Genomic DNA, 22,124 nt, shown 5'->3' on the forward strand with positions numbered 1-22,124 from the left:
TGACCTTGACAATATATGATATTTAAACTTTTCGTATTGTTTGAGTTTACTACTCATACCACCCTTTGAAAATCATTTGCATATTTTTCTGTAGCATCTTGACAACAAATCCACTTGTATACAACATTGGAAAGCAACAAAAGTAATAAATCATTGGCAAGCTACAAGTCAGTACAAACCTCTTTTATTTGCTCATAACAAAAGTATGATTGCTAATAGAGACTAATGGTTATTGAGCAGTAATCTTTACTTTTATATTAAAAGCCAAAACTGACCAACATTAATGAACAAAGGCAACACAAAATGTAATTTATCAACATGCTTAAATTTTAAAAACTGGGAGTGAGTAAGAGTACTTAAAAGCAAGTGTTATTATCAAAATATATCCAGACAATAGTGACCAATTAATAACTTATGATTTCATAACCAGTTACTTTGGTCTATTCGATCAAGTAGCAAACCTACTATATGTGGTGAATCTGTAATAGTAGAAGTAGCTCAAATATATGATATGAAAGTTGAGATAATAAAGGAACACACCGTGACATGTTTTGATTAGAATCTAGCAATATAAAGTTGACCTTGGTAAGTGTAATAGTTAGTCAATTCAATATATTATTTTGATTCTCATCAGTTAAACTCTCTAAAATCTATGTGTGTGTGAGTGATAAATCTTTAGATGATTGAGTGAATTTTCTCCAACAATTGGTAGTCGAGGCCGCTTCGCAAAATTCATGGCAACTTCAACGAGTACCAGCCAACTTACCAGTGCTGAAAGGCAAGAATTATGATCGATGGGTGGTGCAAATTAATGAGAGTGACATTCATATTCCAAGATGTTCTTGAGATAGTGACTGAAGGATGTCTGCACTAGATGATGGTGCCACTGAAGCTCAAAGTTTAACAAATTGTGGAAAAAAAGAAGAAGGACGTTCATCAATGTGATGATGAAGATAGTTTTGAGAAGATTGTGCAATGTGAAACATCAAAGGATGGGTGGGAGACATTTGCAAAGACTTATTGTAGACATTGAGAAGATAATACTTGCCCTTTCAAATGAATGATCAAGAAACTGTGGCTGAATATCTTGTCAGGTTAGTGGCACTAACAAATCAAATATGCAATAATGGAGAAGTGGTGCCAGATCAAATGATTTCATATGAATATCTTTTCCAGAGCGTGCATTTTCCTGATTGCATTGACTAGATTTATTTAGTTTCCTCTAATCTTTTTACTTCCTCTGGTGACTATCTTTTTGTCACTTCCTCTTGTCACTTTTCTATAGTGGGTTTTCTTTAATGGTTTCCTCTTGTAGGTATCCTCTAATCGCATCCTCTTGTAAATTTCTCTGATTTTCTTCTTTTCATACTTAGTGAATTTTCTTCTTTGCATACTTAGTGAAGCCAAATTTATTGTTCTCATGAAATACTTTTGTTAACATCAAAATTATAACTATAAAACCAATTTGATTCCAATAATCTCCCTATTTTTAATGATGTCAAAACTGTATTTTTTATAACAACTTTTCTTTTAATACTTTGAGCCCCCCTTACTTAAGGATCCCCTTAAGTCTAAGTATTTTTATCTCCCCACATTATCAAAACATCTTTCTCTCTCTTTTGTCATTAGACAAAGAAACTAGAAAATGAAACTTGCCTTTTTTATTTATTAGATTGTTTATAGAATGAATATAACATAAACACATAACATAGCACATGAACATAAAATATAAAATGTATCCTAATAAGAAACTAAACTACTCTAAGTTTGGCACAACATCAATTAGGTAAAAAGATAAGGTTTAGGTTTTTCCTAATGAAGTCAAACCTATCTTCAGCTAGTGGTTTGCGAATATGTCAGCTCGTTGGTGTTCAGTATCTACAAATTAGATATTAAGTACTCATTTTTTTTAACAAAGTCCCCAATTAAATGGTGTTTGATTTCTGTGTGTTTGGCTCTAGAATGAAGTATATAATTTTTTGTTAGGCAAATGTCGGAAGTGTTGTCCCAATATATGAGAATGTTGGTTTCTAGGGTCTTGTAGTCTTCTAGTTGGTGTTTCATCCAAAGTAATTGAGAACTACAACCAGCTAGTGAAATGCCATTAGCCTCAGCTATTTACTTCGTAAGGTGGTTCTAAAGTAATGAGTTGCTTTTATTAGTAGAATTAGTTATTTATTTAGTTAGTTTTGTAAAGCAATATGAAAATACCATTATTTGTATCCTTCTTATAAGGGATTTGGAGTTCGTCCAGAATTATATATGCAAATATAGTCAGTAAATACGTATTCGGTCTCTAATTTATTTAGTTTTCACATTGTTTTAGATTCCTACAAATTGAACTACACATTTTCAGTTTCAAGCAAAAGCTATGTAAAAACTTGAGAAAATTGAGTCCAAAATTGATATGTGTCTTGACATAACAACAAAAACGTATATTGAGAACACATATCATAAAAATAGAGAAAGGTATATTTTTGGATTTTATTACGAAGAATTACTTAATTAAGAGCACATAAATGAACTTTTGAAACATGATGAGTTGTCTACTACTATCATCAACATGTACATTATGTACTGTTAAATAATTTATTTGAGATAAAAATTTCTTTTACTTGCATCACTGCTACATTTATCAGTAATTAATCTAATTTAATATTTTTATTGAAGGTATTTGTGTGAGTAGTTGGTGTGCCTGCGCTAATTGACAGATAAATTTTCGTTCTTCTCTCCCCATAAGCTATCAATCTTTCAACTTGATCTAATTAGAGTAAAAAAATTTGTTGTTGATCTACTTGTGGAAAATAAAGAAAATGATAAGTTGTTTATTATGCTATATAATTCAGGGTAATTAGATATTCTTTCTCTATATCTTGTTTATGATACCTTATCAGTTGTAAAATAATTTGTCAATCAATTTTTTGTTGTTATAGGCAACATTAAGTGTTGTTTGTCATCAATGTTACCACATAAATTATATATTATTTGGATCCACTACACGATCTGCTCCAATAAAGATCACAAAAGAATAAGTTTTCATAAGCTAAAAATATGGAAAGGTAAGAAACCTTTCTCAACTAACAAGCACAAATCCTACCAAATTTAGGTACTAAAGGATAAAATTGTTTATGTAGCAGATGTTCTTAGCAACAAAGTTGAAACACCAGTTATGGTACCTGAACAGTGAATACTCACAACTCGTGATGGCAGAAAAGCTTATGGCCCAAGATCTGATTCTGGTGGAAGGAGGATTGGTCAGCACAATATACATCAGAAGAACAAGAACTATCAGATGAACCAGAACTTAAGTTAGTTAGTGTTGTAGCTTACAATTCCTTCATTTTGATGAGATATCAAGGCCATGTCAATACTTTAACAAGACAAATGCTATCAAATATTAAGGTTAAATAAGTTTTTATATCCAATAAAGTTTTGAAATTTTGTTTTTAATTTTTACAAAAAATTCGATTTAATTCCTCAAAATACGATTTCTTAGTCCATTTAACATTTAAAAAATTTCATATTTAATTCCTCAAAAGTAAAAAAATTATAAATTTGTGTGAATGAACTTTTAATAATATTCAAAACATATTTGCAAAATATCATTCAAAAATTTAAAAGTTGAAGAATGTTTTGTTCTACTAATGATTAAAACAATTTGTAGAATAATTTTTTTGAGACTAAAAAATATGATTTTTTACGGGAGACTAAAAACTTATTTAAATTTAAATATATATTATTTTTTTCACTTAACCCTCACATAATCCACAATGACACTAGAATATATTATGATCGTAGAAATTTGTCTGTGGGAAGCTACTCGGAGAATTTTTGCTTTTGGTAATCATAAAAAAAAATCTCATCAGTCTTGAAAATGGATATATGAAATGTGAGTTTTAAAGATTATATTGGGTTTGTTAGCTGATGATAAGGATTGACACAAATTAGGAGTTTGTTTGTCAGATTATTGAACATGAGTACAATGGGAAAACCAAGGTTCGGAATTTTAGATGGAAATTGTTATTATATGACATTCTTTATCGTTGGTGAATGACGTTAAATATCTAAGGTTTATGGCTGCTTGATTTGAAAGCTGTTTAAATTTAATATGAAGGATAATTGAAAATTAAATTATGCAACATTAGTCAATATAATTGTATGAATTATAGAAGTGTATGCATGGTTTTAACTATATAAGTCTATGCTAAATTTTTCTTGATATATTACACTTCATTATTATTGTTGTTATCTTATTTTTTTGGTGGGCAGAACTACAAATTGAAGATAAACAATTGCAAAACCTATGTCTCATAGAATTAAAGTGAAACTCACTATATTTATATTTATACATTATTAGTTTACATAGAATTTGCATTGAAAGTCTTGTACACATGAACAAATATAATTTTAATGATGAAACATGCATGCATTTAAATGTATACATGTTCTCTTTTAGTTTCAATCGAGTTGAATTAATGCTGTTAGCAAAATTCAAAACCAAGTTAAGAAAAGAAAGCAATAATGTTTTTGCATTTAGAAGAAACTAGAAAAAACTGAAATACATAGTCTCCAAGCATTTATGATTATTGCATTATACTAAAAAACACATCTTACTTTCATATTTGAATGGAAGTAAATGGAATATGTACCTAATTGATTAAAAAAAAGGTCTCAATTAGCTTACACCCGCTAATCATTTCACACATTTTTTATAAGTTGAATAGAATAATATCTAAATACTTATTATTTACCGGCTGAACTAACCTATATTTCCAATTAAGAGTGTGCAAAAATATGGTTAATTGAACAATATTGATAAATTTGATCGTAATATATCACAAAAAACTAAACCATTTAAATAGTTTATGAATTGAACCACATATTTAAAACAATTCATTTAACTAAACTTAATTCAAAAATTATTTTAAAAGTTTTAAAATTTTTTTTTAACCTCAATTAAGATTTTTTTTCTTACAAAATTTTGTAAATTTATTTTTCTCAAAAAAAAAATATAGAAAATATTGAAAAAAAAATTTCAAAAAAAATTAAAAATAGTTAAATGTTTTCTTTATTGAAAATTTTTGAGAAAAAATTCAAAACTTTTTTATATATAATTTTCTCAAAAAAAATTTCCTAAAAAATCGAAATTTTTTTGCCAAAAGTATTTTGAAATTACTTTTCGAATTTTTTTTTTTATATTTATTTTTCTCAAAAATATTAATATTTTTTTATCAAAAGAATTTCAAAATTCTTTTTCCGAATAATTATTTTGAAATCGATTTTAACTAAAAATTTGTTGAAAATGGTAAAGTAGTTTATATTTATAAACCAGTTTTAAATCGATTCAGAACTGCACTGAACTTGATTTAAATGTGATTTTTAATAATTGAACCAAACCACTAATGTGGTCCAATACGGTTCGATTTTTGCACCATAAATACCTTTACTTCCAACTAACTTATACTTTCAATCCGCTTCTTTGTACCTTTCGCATCGTACTTTGCTTGCCTAATAATCAAAACAAAATGAGTTCCCAGTATATGCAACTAAGTTGTGATTTTCCAACTTATGTTAAAAAATATAATTTGGTTTTGGAAGTTTCAGGAAAACCAAACTTTCAAAATTTAATCTTTAATTATTTTGAAAATTTAATTTTTAAAAATTTCGAAAATTCATTCATTTCGAAAATTTGAAAATTTTGAAACTTACTTTTAATGTAAAAGTTTTAAAAACTTTGTACATTCTAAAAATTTTAAATTATACAAAAGTTTCGAAAATTAACTCACCTACAATTTCGAAAGTTAGATAATCAATCAAAGTTTTCGGAAATTTTGAAAAATTAGTTGTTAAATTTTCAAATCTATCAGGGTGAAGTGAGAGGTAAAAAGATTTCAATTTTATATATAATTAAAAGGGTAATATTGTATTTTCATGTGTTTTTGGAGAGGTGGTAGATACAAGTGAGAGATGGAAAATAAAAAAAACCAAAATAATTATCAAACCATACATGATTGGGCTTACATATTGCCAATCTGGCCAAATTATGAGGTGCCCAGATGCATGTAAGCGGGTGAAAAGAGAGGAAGTCTCTGTGAATATGGTGTTTATGTGTGTTTTCTAGCTAGGTGTTTTGTTTTTCTTGATTACAGTGTATTATTATTTTCTCATTTTATTGTAAGATATGATTGAATTTACTCTTCAATCCTTCACAGCAAACTGTCGACAATGGTTACTTGTGATGTTGAGATTAATAACATCAATAAATGTTTTATTATTGCGAAATAAAAGCTCTCATTGGTCCGCTCACAATTATTTTTTAAGTTTTCATCAATTAAAAACGTTTTAGAATCAAAGGGAGTGGCAATATTCCCTTCCTAACCGCATCCCAGTGTATTAATAATTTAATTATATTTCAAGATATCACAATGTATTAATAATTTAATTATATTTCAAGATATCGTTACATATTTTTACACAGTCAATGTCTAATAATTAAATTCTAAATAAATAGGTAAAATGTTTGAATTATATTTTGAAGAAAAAATATAATGATTATTTTATTATGATATATAAAACAATTTTTAATTTTTGAGTTCAAATTAGTTTAATTTATCTATTAATTATTTAGTAATATCATCTAAAAGACTAAAATTAATATAATTAATCATAAATTAGGTAATTGAGATCCATTTAAAATGACCTCTCTATATTTGTTTTTTCAAATGTATCGGTCAAATATTGAACTCCCGACCAAATAGTTAAATGATTCAAAATTCTATCATATATATATATATATATATATATATCACACTATGTTGGTATCAATTGCAAAGATATTATATATAAATTAATAAGTAAATAAATTGTGAATATTCAGTAAAAAAAAAGTTATGAACATATGTACAAATTAATCTATGTACCCTGCAAAATTTATGTAACCTACAACATATTTATAAAAGGAAATTTAATGAAACAATTTGCTGTATTTGACCCAATTCGCATTGTTGAATGAAGACCCAATTTATTTTATGAGTCATCGCACCAGATAAAATAGAATTGGGCTGGAGCGAACTACCCAAACGCATTCCATTTGTTGATGACATGAAATTGAAATATGCATATACAGTCATTGTAATTAATTTGTACCCAAAAAAATATAAATGACCTGTAAAAGGAATATAGAATTTTAGAAGAAAAAAATGAGTATAGAATTTTAAAATTTGAATATGGAACTCAACTGTGTAGTATTATACTATTATTATAGCACTACTAAAGCACTTAATAAGCAAGCATAATATTGAATATATAAAGTTGGAAAACATTACTATCTATATGAAGCATATATTTATGCTACGCTAGGTCCACATGCATGGCCTATTCAAACTCTTTCAATTGCACTTGTCTAGAACCGTCCACAATAATTTATTAGACATGTACGCCGTGTGTGAAATTAATTTGATTTGCACATATTAATATTAATAATGGGTCAATCTAGTATCAACCTTTAGTAAATATCTAAAGTGGAATATTAGAGAATTTATTTGTTAACTAAAAATGATAAGAGTTTACCTGTGAATCCTTTTTGAGATGTTTATATTAGACAAACCCATTAATAATTCATTATATGCATGTTTATTTAAATTTAAATGATTAACACGACATGGCTATATTTTTTCTATATGAGTAATTTTAATAAAAATTTGTATTAAAATTAATGTCATTTTTAGTTTTTAATATAATAATAATAAATTTGCAAATTAATGTATCTTTTTAGTTAATGTTATGTACATTGTTCCAAGATATATTATATTTCACTTTTATATTTATAATAGCCAAGTCAATTGTCAATTGAGTAGTTTTGTAAAATTATTATTTTCTCTTTTATTTAAAATTATTTTTTAATATATATAAAATGAGAAAATACGACACTCCATGCAAGATGAATGAAATAATTAACTTTATTAATCATACTAATTTTTTTTATCATTCTAGTTTTTAAGAAAATGGACCTTGATCAATAATCTATGTAATATAATCTGATAAAAAATTATTTCAACTAAAATTCAAAATTGTATTTTATGAGATGATTTGTTTTTAATTAAAGGTTATTAAATATTGAGGATCGATCTTACAGCATGTTTTTATTTAATTTTATAATCACACTTAGTACTATGATAAAGGATTTGACATAGGGAACAATTCAAACTCTAGCTAATTATTAGAATTAAGTTGACTTGGGAGAATACAGCTATTAATTGACTATAAATTTAAATCCAACATTGACGTTGTTTGAACAAGTTGAGAGTATTTATCTTCCATGATCTAGTCCCCATGCAATTGTGAAATGTTCATTATGCATATATGAAGCTTCCACGCAATTCAAATATGAAAAAAAACTAGTAGGGACCACTACGTAGCTAAAATGTTTGAATTTCGTATGCATGATTTTTATTGGCTGGCTTTTTATTCCATAGCATGCAAATATAGAACCTCATCATCATCTTAATAGAGAACAACAGGGGAAACATAGGAGACATGCAGGGATTAAAATTTACCTAATTAAATGTGTGGAGTTGAATTTTACCGTACGTGTGTACATGCATTAAGCAATACCTTAATTAATTTTTTTTACTAATCCTAATTAGGATTAATTGTAAGTCACGTTATCGCAGCGTCTCTAATGCATTAATTATCGCCATTTCCTGCATGCAAAAACCGACAGCTCCCGCTCACTACGTGCTCTATTATTTTTTTCCTTAATCATAATGAATCCATTCACCCATGTACGCTTCCTCTTACCTTCATTTATTTTTTTGCCTATATTAATTTGTCCCAAAAATAAATAAATAAACAAATAATCTTTGTTTGTGCCTATAAATAATCCCTCTCATTCCAACATCACTCATTATATTTTCAAATCCATAATCTTAACCCCCATTTTAATTCATTCTCCTTATAATGTCGACCCCATCAATATCCCTCATTCCCTTTCTCTCCCTATTCTTCCTTTTACCCTTATTTCTCTTAGCTCAATGTCAAACACCTTCACCTTCACCTTCGCCCTTACCTTCACCTCCTCCTCCTACTTCTACTTCTTCATCCAAAGCATGCAAATTAACATTATATCCAAAACTGTGTCGTTCTATACTCTCCTCAATTCGTTCATCTCCCTCCGATCCCTACAACTTAGGCAAATTCTCAATAAAACAAAGCCTCAAACAAGCCAAAAAACTATCCAAAGTATTCAAAGACTTCCTCAAAAATCATCACCATTCATCTTCTCTAAATCACGACGAGATCGCGGCGCTAGAAGATTGTAGTGAGTTAAACCAACTTAATGTAGATTATTTGGAGTTAGTCCGAGATGAGCTTAAATCAGCTGATTCATCATCTTTCAATAACACAAATGAGTTTGTGGAAAAAATTGAAACTTATCTTAGTGCTGTGGCTACTAATCATTATACTTGTTATGATGGATTGGTAGTGACTAAAAGCAACATTGCTAATGTACTTGCTGTACCTTTGAGTAATGTCACGAAACTATATAGTATTTCACTTGGGTTAGCCATGCAGGCCTTGAACAAAAATATTAAGAAACATAAGACTCGTAAACATGGTCTTCCTACTAAGGCTTACAAGGTCAGACAACCACTTGAAAAACTTATTAAGGTAACTATTTTCTTTCTCTATGACTTCTTTATTTTATTATTTATTGAAAAACTTATTAAATTTTAATATTTCAATAGGTTCTTATTTTGTTGGATATTATTTTTTTTGACAAAATATATTCATTTATTTTGTTGGATATTATTAACGTTGGATAAACCATGTTGGATAAACCATATAGATACACAGTACACACTCAAGCATACACAGACACACAAATATAATAACATGTTGTATTTGTAATTTATTTAGGTTGTTAAATAAGCTCTTACAAATAAATAAAATAGATTCACCGTAAAATTTAATGAACTTTTAAACGATAGTTAGTAATGATTAAAATGTTCATGTTAAACTCATACAAAAGTAATTAAAAAAAAACTACAGTAATTAATATAGGTTTGTCTAATATGGATCTCTCAAAAAGGTCTAATCGTGGACCTTTATCATTTGAAATAAAAAGTTAATTTTTATAATATTAAAAATGAGGAACATGTGTAATTTTTTATTAAAATTTAATAAAAAATTAAATATTATATCGTATATTATAGATAAATTCTCTAAAATATCACGTTAAATATCTAAATAAAATTTAATTTCATTGATCTATTAATTTATTTGTCTACTTGCGAAAATTTACACTACTCATAACTTGAGTAGTGCATAATTTCGTAAACTAAGTAGTGAAACATATTTAAAAACAAGTTTTTAGACATTGTAAAATTTTCAAAATGATCGAGTCAAACCTTAAAAATGAATATATGACATCTTATAGATCAAATTGGAACTTGATATTTTTAATAACTAAATTTTTCTTCATAAATTCATTTAATACTTTATTTTTTTTCTCTATCTCTCTCTTTTTATCATATTACAAACATATCACATTACTCTTTCTATTAGTGTCTCTATCAAAATTTCAAGGAGTTGTTTGAGTGTCCACCAAACATTTTCCTATTTTCAACGTGAACCATATTTATCTAAATTATTCTAACCCATACATGTAAGTTAAAGGGTGAAGAAAAATCAAGCGCATCATAAAATTGTACTCTAACAACTTAATCTAATATTGTGTATTATATATTCATTGATATTTCTTTTGTACTTAAATATAAGTAAAAAGTAGTTTGGTAGACTAAAATATAAATAAAATTTAACCAAATTCATCGTATTTAAATACTATTATTATTAAAATATACTTCAACATACAAGTTCTTATACAAAATTAAATTTAAAGTAGAGATAATTTTTGTAAGAAAAAACATCACGATTTTTTAAGTTACACAAAAATAATAAAAAAAATTTAATTTTTTTTTTAACAAACTAATCATTTATTTTTTTTTAGATATCAAGTTTGTCTTTATGTTTGTAAATGTTTACAATGATGATCTTAATTCTAAAAAATAAAATTGAAACCCTAAAATTCTACTAATTTTTTCAATAAACGCATGTAATGTAATTCTTAAGAGGTGTTGATTGCAATAATCATAAAAATATAACCCCTCAATCAACTTTTAGAAAAATAATTAAACTAGAGGGAATTCGAATGAGATATATATTAGAATTATTAAAATTAAACGTGATATTATTTTAATCTAGATAATGAAATTACATGAAAATTTGTTATTTTATTTTTATATAATCGATAACAAAATTCATAATAAAATTTTAAAAATACGTAACTAAAAGAAATTGAAATGAAGTTAGAACTCAAAATAGTTCAACACTTGGTTACAAACATAAAATTTAATTTTGAGGCAAAAAATAAATTAAAAAACTAATTTAATATTTTTGTGTAACTTAATAATTGTAAAATACATTTTATCTATATATAATTCATTTTTTTATTGCATAAAAAAATTAAATGTAGTTAAGCACTATTCTTAGCGTATATGCAATTAATAATTTTTGCTATGCACTATTGTATTATATATAGAGGCTTCGTTACTGTTTTGGTTAATAACGTAACAATATTGGCAATTCTAATTATTAATTGGGTGATATCCAAGGATTGATTTAGTTTCCGGTCAACCTAGGTTTTCATTAAAATCTGAGTAGTATCTAGCTACTTGACGATCAGTCACGTGGATTCATGTTCGTTACTCGTTGTTTTGTCGTAATGGAAACACCTGCACGTGCAACTCGCAAGTAACTACCCTTCCCCGACTAGCAACTTCTCATATATACATACCACATGGCACATGCTATTATAGTATGTTCTAAACAACAGAACACAATTACAAATTTGCCCCTTTTTATAATTTTTTTTCTTTTCATTTTTACTATATTAATAAAAATAAATAATAAATTTAAATGTATATTTATATTAACAAAATACAGTTTTATGTATATATAGATGTTTTTAATTAGACTTTTCATCACTAAAACAAGATGATAATATTTTTTTTTGGTACAACAAAGTAATAGCATATATATATTTAGTAATTTAATATAAGGCTTATATTTTGACCATTTTTTAAAGGAAACTTATAATTAGAAACAAATTAATACTTTATGCATTGATTTCCTACCTATTTTCTGACAATTGATAATATACACTCTTAAAACATACTAGCTAGTACTAGTAATTAGAGGGTCGAGGTCCACACACCACCTATTTAATATGCTCTATGAGTTCCAGACTCTAAAATATGAATGAACTTCATAAGAATTTGTTTTGATTAGCTTTTCTAGAAAATTATTGTTTGATTATAATTTTTTTTTAAGTCATCTTAATCATTAATCATGATATATAGAAACACAAAATAATTTTTATTTTTTAAAAAACACTCTCTAGATTATTAAATTAATAAATATCACATTTTTTATAACCTGTAGCAAACTGACCCTTAATGATCTAGAGTATAAGTAGATATAACCCACTCTTGAAAACACTATGATTGTTAGATTCATTCAAATTTTTTTGGGTACACATGCATTCAATAATTTTAATCCAAAATATTTAGGCATGACATTTCTTGGTAGTAATGATGGAAAAGTCATAAAAATTATAAAGTTTAATTTTTATATATCACAGTGTAAATTTTGTTCACAATTCACCGATCATAATTAATCATGTAGATGCTTTTATAAGTAGTTATGAAAAAAATTCAAACATTATTAATTATTTAATAGTTGTGATTGATTGACGGTATAAAAATGATTTACATTTCACTTATGATGTATATAAATTAAATTCTAAAATCATATATATGTATTATAAATGCAAAATTTGTTAATTGAAGGACTAATCAAAATTGTGACATTATTCTGCCGCAGCTTCTTCGCACAAAATACAGTTGCAATAACTCATCGAAGTGTTCTAGAAACGAAAGGATTCTTAAAGAAAGTGAAAACAAAGGAATTCTACTGAAAGAATATGTTATTGTGAGCCTTGATGGAACAGAGAACTTCACTTCTATTGGTGAAGCTATTGACGCTGCACCTGAAAATTTAAAGTCAGCGGATGGATATTTTCTTATATATGCAAAACAAGGATTATATGAAGAATATGTAACCATTCCAAAAAATAAGAAAAATATCTTGCTTATTGGTGATGGTATTAACAAGACTTGCATCACAGGAAATCATAGTGTCATAGATGGTTGGACAACTTTTAATTCTTCAACTTTTGGTAAGTAAATATTTCTCTGTTATTTTTGGTTTCAAAATTCAATTTAGTACTTTGTTGTAAAGAACAAATTACTATTTCATATAGTTAACGTATATAAAATTTTGGAGGAGAAATGATTATAAACTTACATAAAAAATTATTGCATAATCATTACAGAAAGAAAAAATGAATGGTATATAAATTTAATTTTTTGAAGGTTATATTTGTATGAGGCTTTTATTTTATTACTCCTACCTAAGTTATTTTGTTTTGTTAATGCAGCTGTATCTGGAGAAAGATTTATAGGAGTAGATATAACATTCAGAAACACAGCAGGTCCAGAAAAGCATCAAGCAGTAGCAGTTCGAAACAACGCAGATCTCTCCATATTCTACCGATGCAGTTTCGAAGGATACCAAGACACACTTTATGTTCACTCATTAAGACAATTCTACAGAGAATGTGATATCTACGGCACAGTCGATTTCATCTTCGGTAATGCCGCAGTAGTCCTTCAAACATGCAACATTTTTGCAAGAAAACCAATGCCTAATCAAAAAAATGCGGTAACAGCGCAAGGTAGAACTGATCCGAATCAGAACACAGGAATCTCAATACAGAATTGTAGGATTGATGCTGCATTTGATTTGGCTCAAGATTTGAATTTGACTAAGAATTATTTAGGAAGGCCATGGAAAGTTTATTCAAGGACTGTTTATATGCAATCTTATATTGGTGATTTAATTTATCCTGCTGGATGGTTAGAGTGGAATGGAACAGTTGGGTTAGATACACTTTTTTATGGTGAATTTGATAATTTTGGACCTGGTGCTATTACTAATAATAGGGTACAATGGCATGGTTATAATTTGTTGACTGCTGTTCAAGCTTTGAATTTCACTGTCCTTAATTTTACTTTGGGGGGTACTTGGCTTCCTGATACTGATATACCTTATACTGCAGGTTTACATTAGATTATTCAATTTTTGTTGATGTAATAAATTTGATTCATTATTTCATAGATCTAATCTAAGTGTTTCATTTTTAAGACTGTTGAAAGGGGGTGATGGATGGTTGTCTCATCAATATGTTTTGGATGAAATTAAAATTTTATTTCTGAAAATAAATTTATCATGGATCTATATGTTCTCCTTTTAATAAGCCTCTCAAATTTATAGAATCTGTTGTTCTGTTACATGAATTCATTTTAAATTTTTTTACTTCTTTTTCTACTCATTCAATTTCCATGTCTATATATCAAGCTTCCACTAAAGTTTTTTTTAACAAAACTTGTAGCATGTGTGTGCAGAAGTTTTCGATATAATGTACATTATAAAATCGATAAAGCGTATCATATTAGGTGGGTGTATCAAGTGAATAAACAGAGAATTTAAGTAGGATAAAATAAATTTATCATATCATGTCTTCTTTCTAACCATCAAATGGATCGTACAAGATTTATTATCAGTCTACAACTATGACGTCACTTGCTGCTGCTCCATATTCCAATAGGACAAAGTTCCATAATTTAAAATAATTGGTGAAAATTACATAGCATATAGTATTAAAACAGGTAAAAAAATTCCAATAGGACAAAGTTTGTATATATGTATTAAAATTCTTACAAAGAAGATTTGAAAGGTACAGCAGAAGAAGGAATCCATTTATCACCAGAAAGAAAAGCCTGAACTGTAAACTTTTTAGCTTGTTTACTTGTAATTTTTTTCAGACCTTTCCAATTAACCCTATTCTTTGTTGAAGCACCATTACCAACATTCTCAAATTCAGCATAAAATATTGTATCAGGTGCAGAGTTTCCTACCCAAGGTAACCACCCGTTTGGATTAACAAAACCATCCAAGTTACATTTCATAAAAACAGTTGTTGAGTAATTCTTCCAAGGTCTTCCTAGGTAAGTTTGTACTGAACTCAAGTCTCCAAAGGGTGAAACATTGCAATTTTGTATTGAAATTCCTGTGTTCATGTTTGGATCAGATTTGCCTTGTGCTGTTATTGTGTTCTGTTGTCCTTGCATTGGTACTCTTGGTAAAATGTTGCAGTTTTGTAAAACTACAGCCGAGTTTCCGAAAATGAAATCGACTGTTCCGTATATTTTACATTCTCTATAAAATTGACGATTCGAATGAGCGTAGAGTGTGTCTTGATATGCATCCATTGAACATCTGTAGAATACTGCTTGATCTGCACTTGTCATTAGTGCAACTGCTTGGTGCTTTTCTGGACCTGCTGTGTTTTTAAAGCCTATATCCCTTGCAATGAAATTCTTCCCAAAAACAGCTGAATATTGCATCAAACAAAAGATACAGCACACATTGTTATAAACTTTTACAAATCATGCTAAAAGATGATGCAATAGTAATTCTTTGTTGGAGAATAAGGAATCATCACATTAATGGCAAAAAGAACAGAAAGTATATATAAATTTGGAGTGTATATGAGCAAATAAATCTCAAGTATATATATATATATATATATATATATATATAAGTTGAATATGGATTACTAATTCCATGCTTTCACGCTTTCAGTACATTGGTGGACTTCGAATGGAGATTCAACAGTTCAAATATCATTTTTGGTATTTTAAATTTAATAAAAAAAAATCAATATCTTAATTGAAATTTGAAGCATTCGATCTCGATTCAACAACAATAGATGTCGTCATTACGTGAGATTGTGACTGCAAATAATTCAAATTGATATAAGTAATGCGAGATCAAATTTAATTCTTGACAAACTTAACTCTTGATTGTGTTGAGATATTGTTAGAAAACTTGATTTTCTTTTTATAGGCGAATGTTAGTATATATATTGGGGGAAAAGGGAAAATGTTAGTGTCAGATATTGAACTCGGGATAAAACTAATTCTTAGAGATCATATAAGATCAAATTATTTATGAGAAAAAATTCTATATAAATTAATTAATTTGAACTTAAAGGTAAGTTTAACATACCAAATGTTGCTGATGAAAATGTTGGTGTACCATCCACAAAGTTAAGACTACCAGACACAATTGTAACATTCATACCATCACCAATGATCATGACATTCCATTTGGTCTTCTCAACTCTAACATTTTCCAAATAAGTTCCCTTCTTCACATAGATCACAGTCCTCTTGTCACTTTTATTAGGGACATGTTCCAATGCATCTGAAATTGTGCTGTATTTTCCACTTCCATCTTTTGCCACAACTATGTCAGGTTTTATATTATCACTTTTTTTAAGTAGTTTTCTCACTTTTGGATCAAGCCATTTTGGTTCTTCGTTTTGATTAGATGAACTCAATAAGCGTCTAAAGTTCACTGAAGTTGTAGCTTTGTTGAGCCATGTGATGATGGCAAGACTGTTGCTTGTGAGTTGTGTAGAGTCTTTTAGATTGTTTGTGATGCTGGATTTTAATGCTTTATCTGCCTCCTCAATGCCATCGATGCATGTTTGTTGGTAAGTACCTGTTTAAGCACATCAATAAATAATGATTTTCAATAATATTTGTTGATTTATGAAGGAAAATCGTAAGTACTTGGAGAGAATTTTTTTTGGAGGTGTTAGTCAATTATAGCACTTAAAAAGGATGAAATATTAAGGAATTTAATGGTTGAGAATTGATCAAGAGGGTTCTGATTACATGCGATTAAGGATCCCTACACTCACTTTACCCAAGACAGCTATGGTACAATTCAATCAACATGATCTCGATTTAAGCTTTGTACCATTTATATTTGAGCCAACTATTACAATCTACAATAATGATACATATACATCTCATATTATCTAAAACTTATTCAACACTCCATTTATTACTATCTCTCGGTTTATATCATATAATCAATATATCACATCTATTACATCATTATCTTTTATCTATATCTCTCTAGGTGTATACACCTCATGCTATGTACATCCAACATTTTTCTACAATTTGTACTCTCAATCTTAATATAAAATTATAAATGTATTCATTAAAAAATCTCAAATTTATGTAGTTAAAATATGTATTTTTGATTTAGTAAAAACTGTGTTTTTGGATAATTTGTGCACCATGGATGTGTACTTTAAAAAATATGAGGTTTTTATTAGTAGTGAGAAGACATTGAATTTAAATTTATATGTAGCATATTATATAAATTAGGAAAGTTTGAGTGTAAGGTCCCAATTTTAATATTTAACACGTTTGAATTGGTTAACTTCTACATTTTGTACTATGGCTCTTTTTCATGCTCAAACTACACTTGTCAGCTCAGTAATGGATCTATTGTCAAAAATCCTACATCATATTAGAGCCCATAATACAACCCAAAAAACACAAAAGTAGAATTGGGCCTCTTAAAACTCAAGTACAAAGGATTGTAAGAAGCTTAACTTTAATTATCCAAACAATAGATAAATCAACATAAAAAATAGATAAATACCAAAAAAATTAAAAAATTATACAGAAGCTAATGAAGTATAGGAACATATGAGCCTCTATCAAGTGAAGTATGTATTTTTGTTTTTCAATCAAGTGAAGTTTATATATAAAAAGTAGTTATGAGAGTGAGTAATTCACAATTGAAGCCATGTACGTAAGGAAAGCTACATATGTTTAAACATTTGGCAGAAGTTCTCTCGAATAATTTTCGATTTTTTTATCAAATTCCAAAGTCTGATAGTGAAAAACTTCGACAGAGTAGTAAAAAATAGAATTAACGAATTTACCAGAAACTTCAATCTAATAGTAATTTTTTTACACATTTTGAATAAACATAATACCACCTAAACATTTTGGAAATAACTATTTGGAACTTAGAGACATTAACCAGTCTACTAAACACACCCCTCATAATGGGCCTATGTAGAAAATATATGCTAAGATTAAAACCTTAGTTCGACTTGTTTAGCTTTTTTATGTTAGCCCGTTTACCATACTTTTGACTTAATCACTTTTAATTCAATATAATTTCTTCCTCAAGTGTTTCTTAAAATTTAGTTTCTTAAAATTCAATATAACCTTTCGAAACTTCTAACTTAACTCACTCATTATGAATGTAGCCCAACTCTAAATTTTAGCTTGTTTTTGTATCATTGAAGTTTGAACTTCAAATTTTTGAGCAAATAAATATTTCTTCACTAAGTCAACTCATTAACACCAACGAATAAACTTATGGGGGAAGATATAAATAGCATTCGTGCACCATTAGATAAAGCTAAAATAGCAGCTTAATTTTAAAAAATAAAATAAAATTCGTCTTTAAATTTAGTATTTTTAATACTAAATTAATGTAGGTGTTATCTTTGTATCTATAAATTTCCGTGATATTTCAACTTTTTTAATAGTGGATATATAAATATATGAATGAATATAAAATTTACCTGAAGCACTCAACCAAGTTTCAAGGTCCTCCAAAGCATCAAGCAAAGAAGACTTTCCCCCATAAGCCAAAGAGTCATTCAAATGATCAACAGCAAGACCCAAAAGATCCTTACAATTCATCAAAGCTTCCTTTGTTCTTTTATCAACATTCAAGTTCAATTCATTAAAACCTCCCTTCTCCGAAAAATATCGGACACCTTTCGAAACCTCATTTAGTGCCACTTGAATTGACAACTTGGAGAGGTCCTCGGGTCGAATCCGACCCGACTTAACAAGAGGATTAAGACTACTATAACAAGAATCCGGGTACAATGTCACATCACAAACCGCCTTCACGGAACTCGAAAGAGATTGCGCATTGTTGTCGTTGTTGTTATTGTTATGACCGTTGGTACGAGCAACGGTTCCAAAAACCGCAGCGAATACAATACCAATTAGAACAATTGTGGATAAGCTTATGATTATTATTCGCTTTCGGGATTTTCTTCGAACTTCGAACATGGCTTGCTGGTATTCATCGACTTTACCATAGGCCTTAAAGGAAGACATGGTTAAGAATAATTATGATGATGATATGTGTTTGTGAAATTTATTTTTGTGGTAATAATGTTTTTGCGACACTTTAAGGTTTGTGATCAAAGTATATATTGTGTATGTGTTTGATGTTTGGTAGAGCGTAACGCGGTTTTAATTACGTGCGAGGCACTAACCCCTTTGTTGTGTATATGTATATATTATATGCTATATAGTGAATGGAGTGGCTAACATGATACACGAATTTGTGCCGTTTTCGTGATTTTTATAAACTATATATAAATAAATTCAAATATTATTTAAATTCTAAAGAAGATATGTTATCACTGTTTGAGTAATATATGGCAAATTGGAAATAATTCAAAGGTGAAAGAAGGTGTAGCAAAGTAGAGCAGTGCCATTCTGGTACAGAATCTACTCACCTTTTTTAAGCATAGCACTTCTTGTGTTACATTTATGATTTCATCGTAAAATAATTTGTGTCGATTGAGATTTTTGAAAGAATAAAACTAAGCAAAAAAACAATTGCAAACTATTTTAAAGGAGTTAAACACATATTTAATTTTGTCGTCATTCATAGTAGGGCTATGATCGACTCGGAATTTGACTTCATCAATAAATAATATTAAGAACCTTATTTCATGTAATTTCAACTTGAGTGGCCAATTCTAGTTAATGAAATGAGTTAAGTTTAATTTTGTAAAAAAGATATATATAAATCAAAAAATAAGAGAATTCTTTTCCTATTCTATATTCATCGAATTTTCTTTTATTTTTGATGATATTAAAATTTTGATTAGGAGAGAAAGACTAATGTAATGTTAGAGAGAATTAACAACCTTGTTGAGAATTTACAACATAATTTATGTATAATATTTCAAATACAAAGTTTTAGACTTGAATATCCAAGTCATAACAAATGTGAATAAATAGTCAACCATCTATGTGAACTGCAATTGGTAATTTTCTTTTTATTTCTTGTCTATAAACAAATAAAAGTTAAGGAATACCAAAAGTCAAAATCGAAAGAAATTTTTGAATCGTTTAAATAAATATTTTGTTTATCTAAAAGTATATATATTAAAATAGAAGAAAACAAAATACAGTAAAAGGGATAAAACAAAATCTTCCAAAGATTAACAAAATCTAAAATAAGACATACCTAATGTATTATGATTATAATCATCCTCAATCTGTAAAGGGACTTCATCCCATTAGTATTAGAATGAATGACATGTCCAAGAGAGACAAGTTTGTATGAACATTGATTACCTTCCCAGTAGCTTTGAGAGACCACAAATGACATGTTTTTGATCGGTTGTAAGCACTTGAACCATCTATTTTTTTAACTACTATGGCACAATTGATTGAGACTTGAAAGCCAAGGTAACTAATTTTGAATTAGATTCCAGCCACAATTGATTGTATCCTTTAATTGATGCAATTTCAATGGCATTCATAATACCAATGAGTTCTCCATGCAGGTCAAAGTTAGTGCGTATATTCATTGCAACATACCCTAGTGTTTCTGCATTCTTTTTACTAAATATTCCACCACAAGTTGTAAGTTCTGGACTTCCCAAACAGTTCCATCTATATTACATTTAATTCAAGAGAGGATGTTCTATAAGTCAGTAGAGCGATTAATCATGTGAATAATTGTAGAGTTTAACCAATTCCACATATTCTGAGCATAGAGACAACTGCAGAACAAATAAGTGTTAGATTCATAAATAAATATGACAACACGTAAATAAATAAGATAACACTAGACTATGAACATATTTAACATGAAACATTTTTTATTTAAATTATTAATTAGACATCATTTTTATTAGAAAATAATCTGATGAAGTAAAAGTCTTAACTCAAATTAACAAGCTTCACATATGTGTGTTTGAATTTGAATAATTTAATGACGAAATTCACGCATACTAAATGGTGAAAAAAATGTATGTAGTGTTCAACCAGTGTCTCAACATATCAAATACCCCCAACATTTTTTTATTATCTAATGAAAAAAAATTCACTACTATTTGTAGGACACTAGGGAACCGACTTGTTTGTGCAGTTTTTTTTTAAGTAAATCAAAGGTATTCGTGTGCGCAACTGCAGAGACTATTTCTTTGACATGACGAAAACTTATTTAAAAGATTAATCTTTCTCAACTTATGTATTTTCAGGTATCAACTAGGGATGAAAATGGTAGACCTAACAAATTTATTTATGAATTTTGAAAAACTTCAAATAAACAAACATTTTTCTTCTCTTTTTGCAATAATCTCAAAATAAATGTAATGTCTCAGTCATAAATATATTACTTTCCCTTTAAAAAAAAAGTATATTTTTCTTTTATATTTCATTATGCTCTCTATAAAAATGTGAGAGATCCCTCTCCTCCACAAAGTCTTCTCATACCATCTCTTAAATTACTAAAAAAATTCTATATACCCTTATTTTTATACCCCTACCCCACATTTAAGGTGAAATTCCACATAGACCAATGTATATATAGTAAAAACCTTAATTTCCCATTATTTTCAATGGAATAAAACCTTAAGAACAAAGAGTATGTCTCAAATTTTCTAAATTACCAAACAACTTTGAGACAAGTTTTCCTTTACATAATATTGTTTCAAAAATCTTTTCTCCAAGTTTTCCGTAACAAATTGCTATTTGTAGAAATATGGAAAAAGTTTTCCAAAACACTAGTGTATTATAAGAAACATGAAAAAAGTTTTCCAAAATAGTATTGTATACATTGAAATTTGTCTCCATGTTTCTCGAAATACACTATTGTTCTGATAAACTTTTCCTTAACTACCGAAAAAATAGTATGTATCGGGAAACTTGGAAGACTCATGTTTTCGAGAATTTTTTTTTTTTTACTTTTAATTTATTTATTTATTTATTTCAATGGGTGCGAGTTCTAGGGAAAGT

The 22,124-nt window shown here is 28.0% G+C and overlaps 2 protein-coding genes across 2 annotated transcripts; one reads left to right on the forward strand and one right to left on the reverse strand.

Moving 5' to 3' along the window:
- The first annotated feature begins 8,926 nt into the window (after positions 1 to 8,926).
- On the forward strand, positions 8,927 to 14,326 carry LOC101496489 (probable pectinesterase/pectinesterase inhibitor 47). The gene is made up of 3 exons (XM_004511124.4): positions 8,927 to 9,669; positions 12,943 to 13,297; positions 13,559 to 14,326. Exons 1-3 carry the CDS (start codon positions 8,959 to 8,961, stop codon positions 14,248 to 14,250), a joined length of 1,758 nt encoding a protein of 585 aa, XP_004511181.1. The 5' UTR covers positions 8,927 to 8,958; the 3' UTR covers positions 14,251 to 14,326.
- Positions 14,327 to 14,665: 339 nt separating this feature from the next.
- On the reverse strand, positions 14,666 to 19,271 carry LOC101511929 (putative pectinesterase/pectinesterase inhibitor 24). Its single transcript, XM_004511091.4, has 3 exons — positions 18,650 to 19,271; positions 16,252 to 16,749; positions 14,666 to 15,574 (listed from the first exon to the last, which is right to left on the reverse strand). The coding sequence occupies exons 1-3, from the start codon at positions 19,197 to 19,199 to the stop codon at positions 14,898 to 14,900; spliced, it is 1,725 nt and encodes a 574-aa protein (XP_004511148.1). The 5' UTR covers positions 19,200 to 19,271; the 3' UTR covers positions 14,666 to 14,897.
- Positions 19,272 to 22,124: the final 2,853 nt, after the last annotated feature.

This window comes from Cicer arietinum, chromosome 7, assembly GCF_000331145.2.
Source record: "Cicer arietinum cultivar CDC Frontier isolate Library 1 chromosome 7, Cicar.CDCFrontier_v2.0, whole genome shotgun sequence".
Classification (NCBI taxonomy): Eukaryota; Viridiplantae; Streptophyta; class Magnoliopsida; order Fabales; family Fabaceae; genus Cicer; species Cicer arietinum.

Bases quoted from the DNA above. Each gene is read 5' to 3' on its own strand.
- LOC101511929 (XM_004511091.4), bottom strand. From the start codon at position 19,199: ATGTCTTCCTTTAAGGCCTATGGTAAAGTCGATGAATACCAGCAAGCC. The intron at 16,750-18,649 runs GTAAATTTTATA...GTGCTTAAACAG, and splicing joins AACTTGGTTGAGTGCTTCAG to GTACTTACCAACAAACATGC. The intron at 15,575-16,251 runs GTATGTTAAACT...TGCAATATTCAG, and splicing joins ATTTTCATCAGCAACATTTG to CTGTTTTTGGGAAGAATTTC.
- LOC101496489 (XM_004511124.4), top strand. From the start codon at position 8,959: ATGTCGACCCCATCAATATCCCTCATTCCCTTTCTCTCCCTATTCTTC. The intron at 9,670-12,942 runs GTAACTATTTTC...ATTCTGCCGCAG, and splicing joins CACTTGAAAAACTTATTAAG to CTTCTTCGCACAAAATACAG. The intron at 13,298-13,558 runs GTAAGTAAATAT...TTGTTAATGCAG, and splicing joins TTTTAATTCTTCAACTTTTG to CTGTATCTGGAGAAAGATTT.